This window comes from Hirundo rustica, chromosome 3, assembly GCF_015227805.2.
Source record: "Hirundo rustica isolate bHirRus1 chromosome 3, bHirRus1.pri.v3, whole genome shotgun sequence".
Taxonomy (NCBI): Eukaryota; Metazoa; Chordata; class Aves; order Passeriformes; family Hirundinidae; genus Hirundo; species Hirundo rustica.
In genome coordinates, this window is record NC_053452.1 from 53,610,725 (window position 1) to 53,632,094 (window position 21,370).

The following is a 21,370-nucleotide window of genomic DNA, read 5'->3' on the forward strand; positions in this document are numbered from 1 at the left end:
CACAGCTTGGTCCCCATTCAACACCTTCATAATAGGTGCTTAAGCACTACAAATTGAACAGTGTGGTACCTATAAAAACTAGACCCAAGAATCCAACTATTTTTTTTCATGCATATTAATTTCATAGTAGATTTTATTATTTTGTATATCTATAAAATCTTAGTGGTTTAAAACCCCATCCTTGGATATATTTGGACAATGCTGGTGGGCTTCAAAAAAAGAGACCATAGGAGGTTATGTAGAATGTCAATGATTATATTTGAAGGAGTCCCTGAACTTGCATCGTATGGTAAGGCATTAGGCATGTTTTATAAGCTGATTCATATCATATGACTAAACCATGAAAATAAAGTTAAATTTCCTACTAAGGAGTAGTCTTCATGTGCAACATGCTGGGTAGAAGAGCCATCCCCCCACTGAAGGCTGCAAAGGGAGACATGAGTCATTAGCTTGGATGAGGACGGTGCTGGACATTTATAAGGCTCTCCCTTTATCCAGTTACTGAGATTCTAATGACTCTTCTGATAGAAGTAAGTGTCATGTTTTACTAGCGCAGTTTTTAGTTCTAATTTGTGTACATAAAAGAGAAAGATGGGATAGAAGAAATACTTATTTCAAGATTCCTAACCAGTAAACAACTCAAGGTAAAATAGATGGCATTTGCATTAAGTATTCCTTTGGCTTACTCTGTTTATCATTGCCTTGTCAGATACTTTTCTTCTCTATATGATGTATTTGTTTTCTGAGACTGCTGGCTTTTGATGGGGCAGGGGCTCATCCTTTTCTGTGTTGAATTGGCCTATGATGATGAAACCTGTTTAAGAAACAAAGCAACCTAAAACAACCATGGCACTTGCAGCTGGTGCGGAAGAAGATGCAATTGAGCTTTGCCTCTTTGCCTCAGCTTACTGTCGAATCTTCTGGAGTGATGCGTCTTTTTTATTTCTGACTTTTGAAGTATGAGCATTTTTCCCTACTCCTTGCACAGAAGTAATGATTCTGATAGTACCCAATGCTTTTTCATGGTTCTTGCACCTTAATTAATTGTAGGTTTAGCGGTTAGATGTATTACACTGCATTTTAGAATTTAAAAGACTCTTGATTCTTGCATTTTTTCTTTATACTTCTTTTTCATTTGTCTGTAGACACAAAGAGATCTGCCTTTTTCATATCTGAAGTCTGTAGCTTCTCTGAAACAAAGATTTAGCACTTGATAACATGTTGTCCAGCTTCTGCTTGCTGTCATACCTAACAAAGACAGAGTGAGGAGAGGAGAAGCAACGATAATAAAGCAGTGTGCCTGTGAGTAGTGGTGGAATGACAATGGGCAAGGAGAATCAGTAGTTCGGTGCAATCAAGAAAAGTAACATATTTATTATGTAGCTACATTCCATTACTTCATTCAAGCAATTTTCTATTAAAAATATCTTGTTATTCTCTATCTAATCCAGACTTCCTCTGTATGTTGCAATTACAGATAACCGAGCTGTTGTTACAGGATGCAGGCTGTCCACAGGTGCCTACCAACAGCCCAATACCCTACACCACTTGAAACAGTCAACTACTGAAGCATAGTAGCATAATATCTAGGGGCTGTAGAAATTAAAGCTAAGTTGACAGTGACCAGTAATAGATACTCCAGGGTTATAATTGATTTTCCATTCTTTGAAGAGGAAAATCAGGCAATGTTCTTTATATGACCAATTATAAAATCTGAAATACGAGAGAAATTACAACTTTCAGCAATTTGATTTTGCATGCTGGTAGAGCTAAACTTCCATATTCTTGTGGAAATGCAACATGTGTCTTAAGCCTGAATGGTTTGATGGGTCAGGTTATGTCTGCCCCCCACCTGCAAGGTGGTGGCCTGTCCCCAGGGAGGTGCCTGATGCCCTGAGGGTGCGACTGGCCCCTTGCCACTGGCTGCTCTGCTCCTGGCCGGGGATGGGATGGGCCCTGGCCACTCCCCTGCCACTCCCTGCCCCCACGGCTCAGTGCGGCCTGCCTGCCACCCTTCTGGGAATTAGTCATCCTGTTGTGTGCCGTGTGTTTGGTTACTTAGTGCTTTTTTGTTACTTCTGGTGGGTTTTGTGAGTGTTACGCCCATGTTTCATTCTGGCAGTGCTGCCTGTTTGCCAGCCAAGACTGCTGCCTTATTTCATAGAGGGTCACATGAAGTAAAAGGTGTTAATCTCAAAAATGATGACTTGAGGATTTTCGTAATCACAGGTAGGTAGAGGAAAAGTTACCACTGAATATTATTAGTGCTTGCAGAGCCTTTTCCAGTTCTCCTGCCCTGAGCTCTAAGGAGTGCTTCTGATTATGAGAGTCAACTTGAAAGAGAATGAAATTCTAGATTCAGTGAATTTAATGGAGGGTTTTCTGCCTTGGTAAAACTAGTAACAGAATTTTCATAATCTCAAGAGATCTTGTCCACACCACAGAGCTTCATGGCATGGGGAAGGAGTCTCCATTCTCTGGAAATGGATTTATGAGGAAATAAGTTTTCTGTTAGACTCCTAAGAAGTCAAATTAGGGGGAGTACAAGGAGGTCATTAGCTGCAGTCTTGAAATTAACACCTTGTGAAAAAAACTGTCCTACTGAAGCAAGTCTCTATTTTCTTGTAGTAGACAGAGACATGCAGTTAGTTTATTCTATGTAATTCAACCCATCTCACTGTTTGAGAAGGTTTCTGTGCTGCTTGGTTTCATCTTATGTTTATGGCTGTTCTTTTCCTGCAGCAATTTAACAAGTGATTTCTCTGCTCAGAGTTTTGTTTGCTGACATCCTTTAGGTGGCCATTGTTATTACTAGTCATTACATTATCACAGTTTAAAGGTACTGTAGTTTCAGCTCTGGTGGCAGTGGCCCCTTTAGGCTTCTAGGAGAAAAAGGATCAGCAGTAAGTGTTTTATACCTGTTCAGTTATTTTCTTGGGATTGCATACTCTGCTGTTACATGGTATACGGAAGCTGTGTCTGTTTTCTGTCAAATTTGTCATTTTCTAAATCACTGTTTTCCTTCAAGCTCTAGTTAGAGGCAAAACTGGAAAGTATTTCCTCTGAAATGCTGTTCTTGCTTACATTTCCGGGGGGGGGGGGGGGGGAAGTCAGCTGTTTAACGGCTTGAGGATGTTTCCTGTATAGATTTACCACCTGCAAATTTTCAAAATAATTTGAAAATGAAATCCTAAATCTCAGGTAACACCAGGGCACCTTGGAGAACATTGTTTAGAGGGAGTTTCTATTTCATTGCTGTGATTTTTTCACATCTGTTAGACAATATTCACGCCGAGGAGCGTGGACTTTAAAAATCTGTTTCATACCAAGAACCACCAGTAGCTCCATACTGTGCTTTTCCTATGTCAGACCCGCAAAGGATGTAAATCATTACTGATTTCTTTTTAATTAATATTGCTGAGACTCATGCAACTTTGGAGGTCCTAGCTCTAATATTAAGTGTTGATAGGTGTCAGAAGAGTTCTCTTGTGCATTCTAGAAAGAAAAGGAAGTAGAATGAATGGATTGAATGTATGTGCATCATTTTTTGAATAAGCTGTAAGTGTTTCTCCCTGAACACTGTCCAATTTATTCACTGGCTCTGAATGTTCTCAATAAAGATGTAATTTTCTCTTTCTTACATGGATTTTTATTTGTTAATATTTTTGTAGAGTAGTCTGCTTCATACCTACCCTCTGAAGTCTTTGGGTATTTCCCTTTAGGAATTTTCACTTATTCCCAATGATATCATTACATTTTCTCTTGAAGCTCTGTGTTCATAACAGGATAACAGGGAGAGGAGTTGCTCGGTTTGTGATTGATTAGTGGATGTACAATCTCAATTCCCTTGGAAAGTGGGTGTGTGATTGTTTGAGTCTGTATTTCTTTGGAGAGGGACCATTTCAGGGAATTGTAGTTAGAGCTGCAAACAATCCATTAGTCACTCCTCCAAGCCCTGCCAGCGTAATACTGTTCCCTTCAGTACATTATTGAGTGTTTTGTCCAATATCGGTTTGAGTGACTCAAGCCATGAGGCTTCCACCGCTTCCTCTGAGAAGCTATTTCATGGTCTGACAGAGCTCATTGTTAGGAAATATTTCCTGGTACTCAGCCTAAACTTTTTAACACCCAGATTGATCTCATTACTGTTAGGTATACTTTTCTCCCCAGCTCTGTCTTGTTTGGCATTCGCACTCTTGAGTGAGTAGTAGATGGTATCATATCTCCTCATAAGTCAAACAAATGCATAATTAGTTCTTCTATTTCAGCTCTCCAAATAGGCCATCTGTTTGGTGGAAAACAGGGCTGAGTATGGGAAGATTTTTTTCTACTAAGTGCTTGTTTCAAAGAAATAATATGAAAAAGTGCATTAGGAGTTCTTAGTAGCTCCAAGAAGCCCCATCTTACATTTAAAAGGCTTTTCAAAAATTATGTGGAAGATAGTAACTTTTCCAAGCAGTCATTTGAAATAGTCATACCTTTTTCTAGAGCAATATACAGCTCTAGCACTAATAGTCTGTCACGTCTCACGGCTTCAGGGAATATTTTGTAATGTTGCTTCATCTATTTATCAAGCAAATTCTATGTAGTAACAGCCTGGAGAGTAGAGAGCAATGGCAGCAGAATTGCAAGCAGATCCAGGGGCCATTTGAATGTTTGTCATTCACAGCTTTACAGCCAGAATTTACAAGTGTTTGGGTCATATAAGGATTGTTGAGGAAGGAAGTGTACTTTAATCCATCCAATCATTACACATCTCTGGATTTCTTCCTAGTAGCCAACATCTGTTTGGTATTTCTCTCCTTCCATCCTTTCTTCCTGCCTGTCTGTCTGCCGTATTATAGTATAAATTCTGCAAAGATGTATGCAGATCATAAATTGTATTTTGCAGCATCTGGCATATGCTATTCTTACTTCTTATGGATAGTCTTCTGCTTGGTCAGAGACTGCCAGTCAGTGGAGCACTTAGGTTTACAGTAAGACTTCTAAACTAGGACTCCATGCTTGCTTTGAAAAACATGCAGTATGAATTCTAAGCATATATCTGTTTATGTTTTTTGTCAAATCACTTTGTAATTTGGGAACCAAGCCCATGTTGTGTTAATTTTTTACCTGAGATTACCTGATGTGTGTGGGTTCATGACCCGGGCTTCCAGCTTGGGGAGTAAACAAGTTGCATGCACTTCCTCTGAACTGTACTAGAAAGGATGTGCAAGTCCTCAGGCAAGAGCATTCCTGAGCTAACTTATTACGGTTTTATTAAGCTAATTAAGGGAGAAAATCTCAGTGATCACATTAAGATCAAGTCAAGTTTGAACCAATTCAGTAGGTTCAGGTGATTAATTTAATATAACAGATAATCTTATGTTGCACACAAATACGTAAATGCAAAAAAGGAAAAGTTAGGTAAATGACATTCTGCTATCAGGAAATGACAGTGAATAACTCCTGCTGCTTTCTCATTCTATCATTCACTACCTGAGATGAAGTAGAGATAGACTTGCTGAAGCCTGGGCCATGTGCTGTCTGTCAGGGAGTCTCAGGCCCTTCCTTCACCTTTAGGTGGAATATCTCAGGCAGGCAGAACCTCCAAGAGAGACCTCCTGTCACAAGGGAAGGAAACACTCATTTCTGTTTCTTTCCCTTCTTCTCACTGGGAGCATTCCTCGCTTTTCCACCTCAGAGGCAATTGCTTTGGGGATGAGCTGTATGGAGTGACACAGGAAGGGGTGGCTGCAGTTCAGTCCCCAGCAGGTGGCACACACCTGAGGTGAGGGTGGAAAGCCACCTCTGGAATAGTCCTTCCACTCACATTGATTCCCCCTGTAGGTGAGGAGCAAGGTGCGTGCAGGACTTTGAAGCACACGAGGCTTTTATGTGAATAAATTCTACCCATATTTAAGGGACTGATGTATGGTATTTCATGTCAGTTCTGTGGCAATATTCCTCACCTGTGTTTGTGTCTGACCTGCTGTCTGCCAAAGGGCTGGTCTTCTCTGTTCAAGAGAAGAAGAAATGGGAGAAGGAACACAGAATGATGAAGATGTGTTCAAGAGTGTGTTTCTCTTCTGTTCAGGTTATCCAGGCTGTCTTCTTTGGGATTTGCGTCTTGACTGACCTGTCCAGTCTTCTCACTAGAGGGAATGACAGTCAAGAGCAAGAGAGGCAGCTGAAAAAACTCATTTCCCTCCGTGACTGGATGATGGCTGTTCTAGCTTTCCCTGTGGGAGTGGTAAGTACAGTGTTAATCTGTGCATGTCTTTGCAAACTGGATGAACAGTGTTACTGAATGTTTGCTTCCTGAAATGTTTTCCCATCGCTATACAAAAGACTATGCAGAAAGGGAAAGATGGTAGAGATGATTTTACTACTCTCTTGTTTTTCACTGGTGTAAGGGAACAGAATATACAGTGCGTTGCTGAAATAATTTTTGGTTCGTTATAAAAAAGTCATGTTACAATAGGCATTTGATTGCACAAGTAATTTTAAATGTGTATGGTACCAGCAGCATCTTGAGATTCAATTTAGACTTCTTCTGCACCACGTCATCATCAAGAGTAGTGAAAGTGCTGACTGTGGCGTGTTTTACACCATAATGACCTGAGGGAACTGGCTCTAAGACATTTTGACATGGGCAGGAAGAGAAGCAAAAGTCCAGGTTGCTCCTTGTTAATTCCACAAAGATTCAAAGCTTACAAAATAATTGAGGTAGAAAAAAAGGGGTTTTGCTAGTAATGTTAAAAAGCACACAGAAGATATGTAAAAATGTGGGCTTGACATGTCTTCTTTCAAAAGAAAAATACTCTTTGGATCAGATCTTGCTCTGCTGGGACATTGCGCATCACTTCCAATGGCAAGAGGTGCTCAATGTCTTTACATAGCAAATAAAACTGCTAAAAATCAATACTTTTATGAGTTCTTGCATGGAAGTGTCATCTATGTCAGTCTACTTCTAAGCTTAGGTTGCAATGCAAAAATGTGTGAACGTTTCATTAAAATTATTGCTTTAATTGTAATTCAGGATCAAGCTTTAATTCTCTTTTTCTCATTTCGTTGTACAGTAGTTCAAAATAAATTCACAAGAAGCAGATTTTTTTTTCGTGGACTATTAGAAAGCTGTATGAGGTCTTTGAAACTTTCACAACAGCTGATCACTTTCTGTCAGTTAACAGCAGCTAAAATATCAATCTATCACTTATCATTTCATATATTCAGTGACGCTTCATTAGAATTTCATTTCACCATTTATGTGGAATTTCACGATACGTGAAGAAATGCAGAATGCTTTTGCAAAGTTAAGAAAGGCGAAGCATATGTGAAATAGCGCAGGTACTTTAATAAAAACCCAGCTGGTAGCCTTCCCTTATACTTGCTCACCTGCCTTTTGGGAGTTGCCACAATTCATGTTGGGGTAGCTGACTGCATTTTTCCAGGAATGGTAGAGGAGACTGGATCAGCTACTACAGCTAGTAGAAAATCTGTGCATAGACAGGTTTGCAAATACGCATTTTATGGGTGCAGAGCTTCATGTAGCATTTGTATTTTTAAGGGAGATGGGGAGTTAGAAGTATTTGTGATTGTGATTAGCAACAGACGCTTTTCCTGCTGTGTTGATAGTAGAAATGAAAAAGGAGAACAACTTCACACTATTTGTCTGTGTTTAAATATTTTAAGTGCCTTTTTCACTCTGGAAGTGCACTCCCTCACACGCTTCAAAGGACACCCTCCTTGGCTCTCTCATGCCTCTCGGGTTTCAGGGGTTCTTTCCTGCCACTGTTTTAGCTCCATACTGTGTTGTCTGTGTGCTCCTCCACTCCTGCAATGCTCCTGACCTTGAAACTTTTTGAGATCCTGGAGAATTTCATCTTCACTTTGTCTTGGCAATTCTGAACATTTCTTTTCAGGCAATGTTTCTCTTGCCACCAGTACACAAATAATCCCAGTTAGCCACTGCCTGCACTACAGGTGTTGTTGCAACATTTACAAATTAGCAGTTCCCAAGAGATATGTCGCATACCTGGAGACAGAGAGAGCTGCTTTCACAAGGGTTTCGTACAAGAACAACTTGGGTCTTAAACATAGTAAGGAATGGCCATACTCATAGTACAGATATGCTCCCTTTCCAAGTGACCTTTCTGTGGCGAGGGGGAACAATTGTTTACCCCTTTACATCTTGCAAAGAAATCCTAAAAAGGTTGTTTTTGTTGTTATTTCTTCTCCTGGCTACTGAGAGACAAACAGCAGTACCTCCTAACTTTACACTGGTCTCAGCTCCTTCCTGAAACCCAATCCTCACCAGCAGCAGAGATCTCACCACACTGCAGCTACCACTTACTTGCCTGGCCAGTGGTAGCCTGGCCAGTGCCTGCGAGGCTGCTAGGCACTGCAGGTTCTGCTTTAGTGGGATTGCAGATAGGAAGAGTGCAGGGCCCAAAAGTAGCAAACATACATACATACATACATACATACATACATTTATGTATGTATGTATGTATGTATATGGAAGAAAATACTGAAATTTTACTATGATCAAGGCTCTCGTTAGAAGGAAGTTATTAAACACCGGAGTGTCTGCTGAAAAGAAGTTAAAAGTTCCCTTGTTTCTTGGAGTCTTTTAATAGCTTCCTTACTCCTGAAAAAAAAAAAGGAAAAAAAAAAAGAAAATAATATAAAATGTGAACTTTCTTTCCTTGAGATTAACCCACCTAGCTCTCCATGGAGCTTCTCAGTGGTTTCCAGTAGTGACACAAGGGAACCTTCACACATAAAAATAGGGCAGATGTGAATAAAATCTTTGTTGGGTATCTAATGTAACAGTAGTGCTCGTGCTTAAGTACTTGTCAGTTACCTTAACGTCTAAATTATTTTTATTGCTCAGTGTTTTACACAGGGCATGTTTAGACAATAATGTAGATACTAGGGGAACATTTTAAAGCTTAATAACTGCAGCGTTTCAAGAGCAATTCACCACATTTTTTTTCTGTATTTCCTGCTTACTGGAGCCCTTGAGATGACTTGTTCTGAAAAACAGATGAGAAAAGGGATTTCCACTCCCAAGTTAAACAATGATGTGAGAAAAAAAAAATGTAACAAAGTTCTTCATTTTTAAGACTTCCTAAAAACGATTACATACAAACCATCTGGTAAGTCTGACCACCAGTTTCTTCCCACCTTCAAAAGGAGGGGAAGAACAGCCCAAGGGTAAATAATCTCCTTTGGTGGCTTCACAACAAATCAAAACTTGAAAAAATCTGTGCAGCAGATCACATCTCTCCAGTGTTGTGATATGCACTGTGTATCTTCAGGGGCTCTGATAAAACTGAATTGCCAACCTATATTTCACAGAAGAGTTGAGAAATAAACATGAGACTCTTCCAAGGACATAATGGCTACTATTTACTTATTGTTGCTCTTTTTAATATGACTTTTCAGAGAATCGAATCAGAAATCAACAAATAAATTTTCTATTCAGTAAAGCCTCATGTCACAAAAAGTCTGTGGGCAACACTTCCTAGCCCTTTTTTAGTTTGTTATAAGCCTGCAATATTATTCAAATGCCTAAGAGATTAGGTAGCATCCACTGAAGAAAATTGCTTGCATAGGCATTTTAGAATTTTATTATCAATTCTCATCTATAATTACTTGGACTTGCCATCCCTTTATCTGTGTAAAGAAGACGATAAATATTAAGAGCAATTTACACTGCTAGAGTGGTGTGAGACATGCTTAAAAGAAAGATATTACACCAGTGGTTTAGCTTATCCCTACTTTTTTTCTGTTTGACATAGATCATTAAGTTGCCAAGTTTCTGTGGTTAATTAGTGTTTTGTGTAAACTGTATATGGTTTTATCAATATGTTTCTTGTAATTTATACTGAACAATAGGAAGAAGAGATAAAACAGGCATTTATGCTTGTTTAAGACTGTGTTTAATAAAAATAGGAAGAACAGAAATTGATCTTGTTATGTACTAAAAGAGCGATTTCTGCCTAGAAAGTCACTGTCTGCCACAGGGGTTTTGTATCATGTAGCATCAATAGCTATGTTTGAATCTGAGTCTAAACTGACCAGAATTGCCTCATTTTTTGGTTACGCTTTTATGATTTTAAAAACCTGTGATACAAAGGAAAGAGTCAGACATGCTTTCTTATTTCATGTTTCTCTGTACTAGTAGAGTCAAAAGGAAAACTGATCACCCTTCTGTAAATCATCAATTATGCTGATCTGTGATCTGCCAAGAAAAGTTGTGTAGGCATTTGCTGCAGTTTCCTAGTTACCTTGTTACTTGACCAGACTACAGCATAATTTTATTTCCGTAACTGACTCAACCATGCAAAAATCTCTCTTCTAGATTTTACCCTCATCTCTTCTGATGAGATGACTGGTGATGGGATAATTAGGAAGTAGTGGTGCAATTGCCCCCTGAAGTCTATTCTCTGAGAGGGGTTTTCCCTGTTTTTTGTTTCCCACTCCTTGTGCTTCCTGTCACTGGCACTTTTCAAATCCCTTTGGTGTATTGTGCTAGCTCGCAAGCCCATCTAAAGACAGTACAATGCTAAGTTGCACCTACTGTGGTCTGCCTTTAACACCACTTTTCTTACAGATGTAATACATCTAACTGTCAAAGAAGTTCACAAACAACATATTTATACTCACAGTTAACCACAGGTGTCTTGGGAGATAGGCAGAAAGCTTACCTTTAACTGTACTTAAAACAAATTGTGTCAGGGTCACAAGGGTTGGGGGTTTTTTTCTTCGTCATTAGCCATCCAGGAAATGACTGAACTGTGCAGCCCAGCCAAAACCAAAAACACATAGTGTAGGAAAATAAAGTTCCACTGGGCTCATTCTTCGTTTGCATAACATTTCTTGGTTGGACTCATGTAAAAGTGCAAATTATACAATTCTTTTTGTTGGCTTTAGTTTCTTAGTTTCTCTTTGCTTCCATTTGTAGTGTTTTGACAAAGCCACTTGATTTCTCTTTTGAATAAATATCCATTTCCCAGCTTGTCCTTTAAAACATTTCCCTTGACAGGGCCACATGCTGCTCTTGTGTTCTGACGCTTCAGAGACAGAGGGCAAACACTCAAGGAATACCTCCTTAAGTGGGAAGACAGCATTTTGTTTTCAGCCTTATTCTTTTTCTGCTGCTGTGTATTTGTTCAGCAGTCTTTCAGATGCCTATAATAAGTGAGCTATTCCATATTTTCAGGTTCCAAGGTCTTCTTGCAAATTTGGCTTTCCTTTGGCCTGTAATGACTGGATGCTAGATAGATAATCATTACAGACTGATAGAATCATTACAGACTCTAGATAGGATAAGTAGCAAATGAGGGAGTTTTCTGTTCTACATCTTGCTTAATTTTATATTTAACCTAGTAGTATTTTTGCAAAGTTGTCAATCTTAGGAGGCTCCTGTGCAAAGAAATGTAAAAAACAAATGCTGGTGCCTTTTTCCTTCCTTGAATTCAAAGCCTTTAGTGTGTCTACAGAGGAAATGGAAGGGTAATATTTGTGCCATTTTGCCTTGGGAACAAAGGAAAATAAAATGCTGGGCTCCCTGAAGTTTTTCTACTTCATATGAGCAGCCTGTTCAGCCTGGCATGTGAGTATAGTGCAATGTCAGTCTCCACAACAGTGATGAATTATACCACAAGGAAGGCAACATGAGCACAAGAGCTGCAGTTCTGCTTGAGGCTTACATAGGTGTGAGAGACCAGAGAAAATGAGTACTGGCTCAGAACAACTACAGGAGGGGAGGAAGAGGGGCAGGGCAAGTCCTGCGTAGGTGGGATGATGCACTGCTCCATACCAATCCCCCTGAAGGCTCTGATCCAGACCCAGACTGGCTATTAGCCACTGGCACACACAGATATAAAGACTGCTGGTATGGCAGAAAGAGAAGTGGGGAGAAATTCTGAAAAGTGCAAGATCCAAAATGGTATCACTTGGATGGATAGCACCCCATCAGAAGGGAGACCATCCAGCCCTTGTCTTAAAGGACCAAGTAGACTCTGTCACTCATTTGGTTGTCTTAGCTGAGGAAAAGGAAGCTGAACAAGAAGAGAAATGGAGATATTTATTGGAATGGCTGCATGTGAAGCATGCCAGCTCTGGGATGAAAGACCTGTTAAGAGAGGTGGTAAGTAGAGGATTGCCTGTCACCCAAAGGGCTTGTGAAACAGTCATTTCTGTCTGCAGCCAATGCTGCATCAGACTGGAGAAACACTCCCTGCACATTTCCCACCTGCACATAAGGATGAGAAAGAGGTTGTAGGAAATTTGGCAGGTCGACTGCATTGGTCCTTTTAACAAAGCAGGAGGAAAACAGTGTGTGCTGATGGGCATTCAGACAGTGTCCAATTAGGTGTGGGCTAAAGCAGTGGCGTGGTCTACATGGGAAAGTACTGTGGAAGGATTAAAATGACACTTCAATTTCCTTCCTAAACCAAAATCAATGCAATTGGATAATGGCAGTCACTTCACAGCAGGGATAGTACAAGAATGGGTGAAAACTGAAGGGGCACTGTGAGTGTTCCACACTCCCTACACCACATCCACAAGCCAGTGGGATAGTAGACAGGACAAATGGTCTCCTAAAATGGTTTTTGAGACCTCAGGATCCAGAGTGACCTGATCAACTGTGGGGCACTGTGACCAAAATCAGTGACCCATGGAGAGTAAGCGGATGTCCATGACTTACAGCATTACTACTCCACGATGCCTACCATGCCTTCTGGAAACAAAAGGACTGATGATCCCCACAACCCCGTACATTTTCCTGGTCAGCCAGTACTGGTAGGCCTGCCAGCTGTTGGGAAAGTCCTGCTGGTCTTAAAGATTCCCCTGAGCATGCATGCATGGGTGCCCACAGATGCCCACGGCAGAGAACATAAAGTTAACACCAGATGGATAATTCCTTTTTTCTAAAACGGGTCCAAGTAGGACCAAGTTTTCTTTTCTCTGTTCTTCTCCACGTATTCCATGCAAAGATGTAGCCGTGAGATGAAGATTTACACAGCTCTTTGCTGCAGTGATTGTGCATATTTTTATCTTGATAAGTTTTGTGATATTTATATTTGTATGTGTTTTGTCTCAGTATTTTTGCAGTATGTGTATAAACGTCACAAGCATTGTTTTGGGCTCTTTGTGTCGGCTCTCTGGTTGCCACAGAAGGTGGAAAAGAGTCCTTCCTGAATTTAGCTTGGAAGCTCAGACAGGATTTCTTATGATTATGAAATCAGATTTGTATATCCCTTCCTACCTCTTCAAAGCAAGATATAAAATTACTTTGAATTGAGAAAGAAGTGTAGTTTATGCCAAAAGAACCACATGTAGTAATGGAAAGCAATTTATGAAGCATGGTCATACAGAGAAGGGGGTTGACAGAGACTGAGGTGGCAGCTGGAAAGTTTTCTCCAGCTGTAAGCAACGAAGTCCTGAGTGGTCAAGATGTCAGAAGAAAAGATTTCAGATTTGAAACCAGTGAATGGTTAAGTTAGGAAGGTATTTGGTTTGAACCCAGGACCCTGTCTAGAAAAACATGCCAAATAGATAGGGATGGTTCAGGTTTTTGTTACACCTTTAATCCCCCTGAAGCAACCAGACTATTATGTAGTAGAACTTTTACTTGATGTAACTTTCCCATGGTGCACCCTGATATTCCCCGTTATCCTGGCATTTGGAGCTCTACGTTGTAATAAGATAATTGACTGTAATATGGGCCCTGGGGACCCCCCCCCGAAACCAGGTTGGTGGAAGGGATAAGGGTGCTAATACAGAAAATGTGTGCTTGTTTAGGTTATAATGATACCTGGACTTGTAAGATTATCAGCTCCAAAATGTAAGGCAGCTTAACTGTCGAAAATTTGCTTTATCCTTAAGGTTTGTAATTTTTGGTGAGCTGTGCAATCACACTGCAATAGAGACTCTTAAATTGGACTCATTTGGCCATTTTGGAGCTCAACTTACAAGTCCAGATAGTATCAATAGTAATTTTATAAAACTGTCTAATCCTTGATAAATCATTACTAAATGGGCAAGGAATATGTGAAGTGCTGAACCTCACCAATAGGAAAATGGTGTTTTAAGAAGCACAAGCAAAAGTAAAGAAAATTGCCAACCAGTCTGCTGAACTTTTCCTATCACTGCAGCTGAAAGAATGGTTTCATGAACTCTTTTCCTCAGATCCTGATTTGCATCTTTCTTGCCATCCCTGGAACTCACAGGGTGAGGGATGATGGCTTGCATAGGGTGGAATCCCTGTATCGACTGGACCTATATTTTGATTATTGAAGTAGCAATTGTCCACTGCATGATTTCTTGTACACTTTCCTCTTTTTCCTCTCCTTTTTTTACTCCCTCTCTTTGCTAGGTTAGAATGCCACTGCTGCCACAATGGAAGAAGATGATCCCGTTTCCCATTGTTCTAGTCCCAGTCATTTTTTTGAGCCTCAGGGTTGTGTGAGAAACAGGAGAAAATGATTACTGGCTTAAAATACCTAAAGGGAGGGGGGAAGGGCATGTCCTGCATAGGTGGGATGATGCACTGCTCCCCCCCCCCATGCCCCTGAAGTCTCTAAGTCCAGCCCCAGGATGGCTACTAGCCGCTGGCACAGCAAAAGCCCCAAAGGGGGAATGGCCTGAAGGACCAGAGCAGATAAAAGCAGTTGTATAGGCACATGTGGTTGCAGCCCACTGTTTGGATTTCACAGTAGTTGAGATCACACTGGAATGCAAGCAATGGTTTTTAATCTTTTGCTGTTCATTCCCCCATTTCTTCTTCTCAATATCTGGGTAACTTAGAGTTGGATGGTTTGGAGTTCACTAAGCCAGTGCCTTGTGAAATGCTTGATTGTAATTGAATGTTGCTTTAAAATTTGCCAAGTGCCCTTATTTTCTAAAGTTTGCGAATAAAAGTTTGTCTAACCTCCTGAGAGTGTTATCTCGTTTCTCCTGTGTGCTGCCTTGGGTTTAAAAAATGCATAAGAAACTCGTTGAGCAGATCCGGGACTTTACAATAGGTAGTGTAAGGAAGCAGCTCAGTTGTGTCATGGTCTGGCACTACATGATCATGTGGGATCTTAGCAAAGCCCATCCCAAATAAAAATCTGCCAGTAGCAAAGTATAAGCATAGTAGAGGGGATTTAAAAGTACCAGACCAACAGTTGCTCATTAATCAAAGTAAACAAATTCAGAAGCAGCCAAAGTAACTGTGTCACAAGCCCTCATTATAATTCTTTTTATCCAAATAGTCAATTTTTATAGTTCATTTTATCCAAATGAACTAATTGTAAAGAAGAGTAAGGTGAACCATTCAGACACTGGAAGGAATCTTCCCCAGGGTGTCGTGTTCAGTCTCATATCAGGTCATCCTTTGGGACAGGTTAGTTCTGTAACACGTTTGGTTTTGCGCACTTCCTCTACCTTATGTCTGCCTTGTGATAGTGCTTTGCTAAGCAGCATTTGCCGTCTGTAGCTCCAGATGGTTGCAGCCAGCTAGGCTGATCCTGTTCCATCCATTGGCTGACTTTGGTTAAGGGACAGATGGCATGTCCCCTCTTTTCTTGTCTTTACCTCCTTGACAAAGTCTATTGTTTCATTCTGCTCCACACAAAAATCACAGGTCAAAGCATGCTAGCAGTGTTGTATTCAGTGTAGGAAAGTTCAGCCTAATCCTGACTGATTTTTCTTGCTTTGAGACTTCCTTTGAAAAAAAACAAAACAGCATTATCAATCTTGGTCTTCATATGCCTGAGAAGATGTTTTTATGCCCCAGTTGATCTTAGCAGGTTCTCAGAGACCCACTGTGATAATACATGACTTCTAGGAAGCCTATAGAGAAGAGGATACTTTGCTTCCATTTTTCATGCTGTTCAGCTATTCATATCTTGGCACTTACGTGTCAGCAGGTGCGTAAAGAGCTGCGCTCTGCCAATGCCAAGGCTGGCCCAGACGAGAGATTTCTTGTGGCGTGTTTTACACTTGCAATATTTTTTGGGCTGTCTATCATAACCTATTTTTTTTTCCTGGCCTCTGTGCACTAGTCAAATAGTCCAAGCTTATTCTGAGCAGGCACCAGTAGCTATCACAACAGATGGACAACTGTGCTGGAAACCAAGAAACTATGTACTGTATGCACACTGAGGTAACAGTGTACTGGTTCAGGTCATTCACATAACTGGCTGGCCAAAGTCTGCGTGTCTGTGGTTAGAACAAGGTGCCATTGATAAACTGCAAACCTCAATTTTAATTTTCTAAAGTCAGAAGCTAATGAAATAGCTTATGCCTGCACTACTACACACAGTTGCAGGATGTGCTATGCTCACTCCATATTTCTTTCACTGATCCTCTAAATGAGCTGTAAGATCATGAGCCACATCAGTTTGGACATAACTGAATACTATCTCAGTGAAAGATCTATCTTTTGGCTCTCAAACTTTATTTAGCATTACTGTTTAGAGATCCCCTGTAAATAGTCACTGAAAAGCTCCTGGCTCAGGTATTGGATTTTACAGCTATGAACAATAAGCCTTTTTTATTAGTAGAAAACTATGACTCAAATTCAAGGTAAGAAAGCAGTAGTGTTTTAATTAGAAAATTACTTACCTGCCACAGCTAAGGTAAGCTAAAACTATTATTTCTGTACATTTTGTGGGTTTGATTGTCTCTGCCTTTCAAACATCAGAATAACTTAAAAGAACACATGAACACTTAGGCAAAAATTCAGCCTACTCTAAACTTTATCTGATCCATTTGTCCTGTCCTCAGTCTACAGGAAATAATGGTCTTTTACTGGGCCTCTAGTAAATAGTCTCTGAGAAGAACAAAGCCAAATTTCATATTGACAAATGAGCAGCATACTAGACTTCTTTTCTGTGGATCCGAGTCCATGAATTGTGTGGAGAGTCATCAAAGATTTTTGGGTGTTTTTTGTTGTTGTTGTTTTTTAAAAGTTTTTTAAAAAGCTGTTTTGATGGCCGACACAGAAAAATGCAAATACTAATTTATAGGCTTCTGTTCAGGAGTGAATGTTTCGTATTGATATGTTGTATGAATTCCAAGTGATATTTTAGCTGATTTTCCATTTGTTTTCTATCCTGTTAGTGGAGAAACATTATTTATGTGCCACATCTGCTACTAAAGTCTAATATTCACTTATAATTTGGCCACAGGCATGTAAGTCAAAAAATGAGATTTTTTTTTTTCCTGGCTAAAAGTTAAGGGGAAAAAAGAGGAAAAGTTAAAACCTCAGTGAATGCAAAGAGTAATCTAGATTCAAACTCTTGATTGTAACAGTATTTGGTCAAAGAACAATAATGCCCATGTCTATCCCTAAATCCTTTGCTAAGTGACCAATTTTGCTGTCTAAAGAGTGGAACTAGTTTTTCAGAAGCATATATTTAAAAATGTCTTGTCTTCTTTTTTCTCCTTAGTTTGTGGTGACAATGTTTTGGAGCATCTATATCTATGACAGGGAACTGGTTTACCCCAAGCTGCTTGATAATTTTATACCAGCATGGCTAAATCACGGAATGGTGAGTAAAGTAATGCAAACACTTCCTTGCATAAACAAAAGTGTAAGACATTGATATCTCTGTGCGTGATTCTGCATACTCTTGTTGCTAATCCCCTCAGAAGTGATTAATGAACGCAATTTGCAAGGAAGAGTAACATCTTCCCTTCCTTGACTCCTGGAGTCATATTTGAATGCTTATTAGGTTGAAACTGGAGATTTGAACTTAAGGGTCCTACATCCCAGGCTCGTTGTGGGGATTATACAGCTCTTTCCTGTAAAAGGTAGCTTTCCCAGAGAAATGTCACTGTGATCATGAGAAAGAGACTGTTCTATTAAACATAAGTTCTGAATTTGACAAATCTTGCTCTAGAATGACAGAAACACTTAATTGAATGTTTCTTTACCAGTCTACCAAAGTATAATTCATGATGAAAACCTTTTGGTTAAAATGCTTTTTCAAAAAAATCTCTATTTTTTGGACATGTGTGTTTTTAGAAAAGTAATTCAAGCACACCAAACTTATGTAGCAGAACCCATATCTGAATATTTTTAATAATGTGGAATTACATGTATCAATGCAAAGCTTTAAAACTGATGCATTGTTAATCATAAAGGTAGTTTCTTGAGAAGAAATCTGACCTTTTAATCCCTCTCTGCTGTGTCAAGTCAGACATCCTTTCTTCAACCATATGTTTAAATGCCAAGGAAAAGTTAAAGCCACAAATTGCCATCAGGTACTTTCCACTGTTTATGCAGCATTTGGAGCTGAAAAGAGTCATGTTTGCTTCTCTAGTTGCATTGTGCAAAATGTTTCACTATTACTTTGTTTTCCTCATCAAGACGTGGCAAACCATTTGGCACTGCTGTTCATCAGTAGATGACAGCACACATCCTTCTGGGTGTGTGCACTTTATCACTACAGCAGATCAGGATTTGTCCAGCACTGCTGTGCTTGATATATTGGTCCGTTGTGGAGAGGGTCAGATGACACTGCTATTTATTTGTTCCCCAGATTTTGTGTCAAAGGAACAGTATGAGAGCTGTTACTGACAAGAGGAGCATCAGCTTCTGATAGATACTGTACTGTTTCATGATGTTTTGAAAGGAACAGCATGATATTATGTGTGTCTAGAGCTGAAGAAAGAGTCTGATGATTCCTGCTATATTTGTTCAGGCTGTCCTCCCTTGAGCTCTGAGGTTACAAACTGAACACTTGCAAACACTGCCAAACCATGCACATCTTGATTTTTTTCCCCACAACAGATCAGTGCCAGCTCTGATGACATTTCTTTCAGGTGACATTCCATATACTGGAAGTGCCTAACCCATAACATTTTTCATAAATGTACATTGTGAAGCAGTTGGTAGCAAATAGCCGTAGATATTCAAGAAGTCTTCTCTGTGCTGTAACTAAAAGGCAACTCAAGCTCATGTTGCTTTGTAGCAATGTATACTTAGTGAAATATGTGAAGAGGGCTTTTGTTTGAGATTTTTGGACATCGCAGAGTTTGCTGAAATGTATTGTGTCCAAGTATTTTAGACTTTTTTTTTTTCAACTTGAAATATTGTAGAAAGCATTTTTGAAAGACTTTTGTAAAGAAATTGGTTTCCGTGTCAGTCTCCATTCATTCAAGTGTTCTTCTGTTAGATCACAAGGGAAGCTTATGGCTGTGGGGCTCTTCACCAGATTGAGCACATTCATTCTGATGTTTTATCCATCATTTTATCCTCACCAGCTTTCATGGTAATTAATTCTGATGCATTGCTCATCGTAGTATGAAAGGGTTATTAAACTACCTTGAGAATGCTTGCACCTCACTTAGTAGGAGTTAAAATTTTGACATGGCAAATTTTAAAGAATATGATAGAGGCCCACAGTTTATAAAAGTCATGATCCCTGGCTATTGCTTTATACAGAAATAAACATTTATTTCTGTGTATTCCTGCACATTTTGATAGCAGTTGTGCACATGGAATGATAACTATTCTGAAAGCAAGGGTGGCCATGCTGGGGCCCAACACTGCACAACAAAACTCACACAAGCAACTCTCCTCTGTCAGTGAGAAGTGGGTTGTTTAGCTTTTGTCACATTGCTGATTAATCCCACTCGGTATCTGGTACAGCTCCTAAGGATCTGAGGTCAAACATTACTTAACCTGTGAATGCTCTATCCAGAATTTTTTCATAGCAGTTTCCCCAAAATATTTATTTAGCGCACACACACATACACCCTACCCCCCACCCCACCCCAAAAAGGTGAAAATATACATTTTGCACAATAAAAAAGCATTCCACTGTATTATGATCAGCTGTAACAACTTGCTCAAGTGTCAACATCAATCTGCAAAATCAATACAGAGAAAAGGAACGAAAAGTCATGAAATCTGGCTGTAATAACAGTAATCGTATTTCCATTAGTAATATGGGCATGTATTGAAATATTTGAGAGTATTCGTACTTTAGAAGCATTTTAAGATGACTATCTGAAGGCTCTGTGAAGAAATTGTTTGGAGAGCTCATCCAATTCAGTGCATTAGCCCAGGAAGTAGTGGTTTGGGCTGCAGTGCCTGCTGCTTTTTAAGCTTATATTAATTAGTTCTTATTCTCCTGTTTCTTTTCCTCCTTTCCCATCCCATATTTGCAGTTTCAACACTACATCTAAACCCGTATTTTCTTGAACAGACAGTAATGTCTTGTTAATATTCAGGGATACCCATCCTTCATAGCAACACTTTTTCAACATTTAAAAAAAAAAAAAAATCAGAATTATAGAAAAAATCCCTTTCTAGAAATGGGAAACATGAGGGAAATGAACTTTGGAAATAGGCAGTCCCATTACCAATTAAATTTTCACTTTTTTACTGAGTTTCATAGAAAAAGAGGATAGGCTTATTGCTGTGCAGAAACTATTCACCATAAAATTGCGTATTTTAAAGAACATCTTTCTATTTTTTATATATATGCACACCCTGTAATAGTTACAAATATAATTCATGTATTTGGGAAAATCTGTGTATTAAGTGGTGCCATATGGTACCAGATAGTACCTCATATGTGCAGATTCATACACCTGTGAAAGGTATCACTAACAGAGTTGTACTGTGCCATAAAACTGATGTATTGTGTCATCTCAGTCAGTTAATTAATCCATAACCAATAGTATCGCTATGACTTGATAAATGACAAGGAAAATCTATAGCAGGGTTGCTGCTGATTTGACCAACACAAGGATTTGATCTCTCTTTATTATCTGAAGGAGCACATTTGAGTAGCTGAAGATAAGCTTCTGTCAGCAGAAGTAACTACCTGTTAAAAAGGGTTGTTGGAGAGTAGGGCTGTGCCTCAGCCTTGGTCTCTTTCTGAAGTGTCAAGTGCACTTCTTGGATTGGTTAGTTATGCAGATGAATTCATCTTTGTGGGCTACAATTTCAGTTGTCAAATTACTGAACTCTTTCATCAAAGATGTCATTTTTTTTCTGGAGGCTGTCTTTGCAGTTTGGAACCAAATCAGTTTATGATTCCAAAGGCGTATTTTCCATGGGAAATATTCTTTTCCATTTTCTGATGGCTGGCTATATGATCTTTATGATGAATTTTTAATTGAAGACTAACCTTTAGTGTGTAAAACAAATGTGTCATAGTAGGATTTTTATCAGCTCATTCTTTGCAACTTTTTGTGCTGGGACTGGCCAGATTGATGCATGGGTAACATTTGTTTTCAGAAATTATATTCTCTTCAATATTAGCACAGGCTGTAAAACTAGAGGTTGCCCCTATTCTAGCCAATGCCCACATAAACAGATATGTAGACTGAGTTAATTTAAACTTGAGCATTGCTGATTTTGCGCCAG

General features: G+C 39.5%; 1 protein-coding gene across 1 annotated transcript in view; it reads left to right on the plus strand.

The window, feature by feature from the left end:
* AIG1 (androgen induced 1) overlaps positions 1 to 21,370 on the plus strand; it is a 125,224-nt gene that overhangs the window by 30,682 nt on the left and 73,172 nt on the right. Inside the window, exons 2-3 of the mRNA XM_040059961.2 lie at positions 6,077 to 6,232; positions 17,436 to 17,537. Coding sequence (XP_039915895.1) covers positions 6,077 to 6,232; positions 17,436 to 17,537 — 258 coding nt within the window. The remainder of the gene's footprint in view (positions 1 to 6,076; positions 6,233 to 17,435; positions 17,538 to 21,370) is intronic.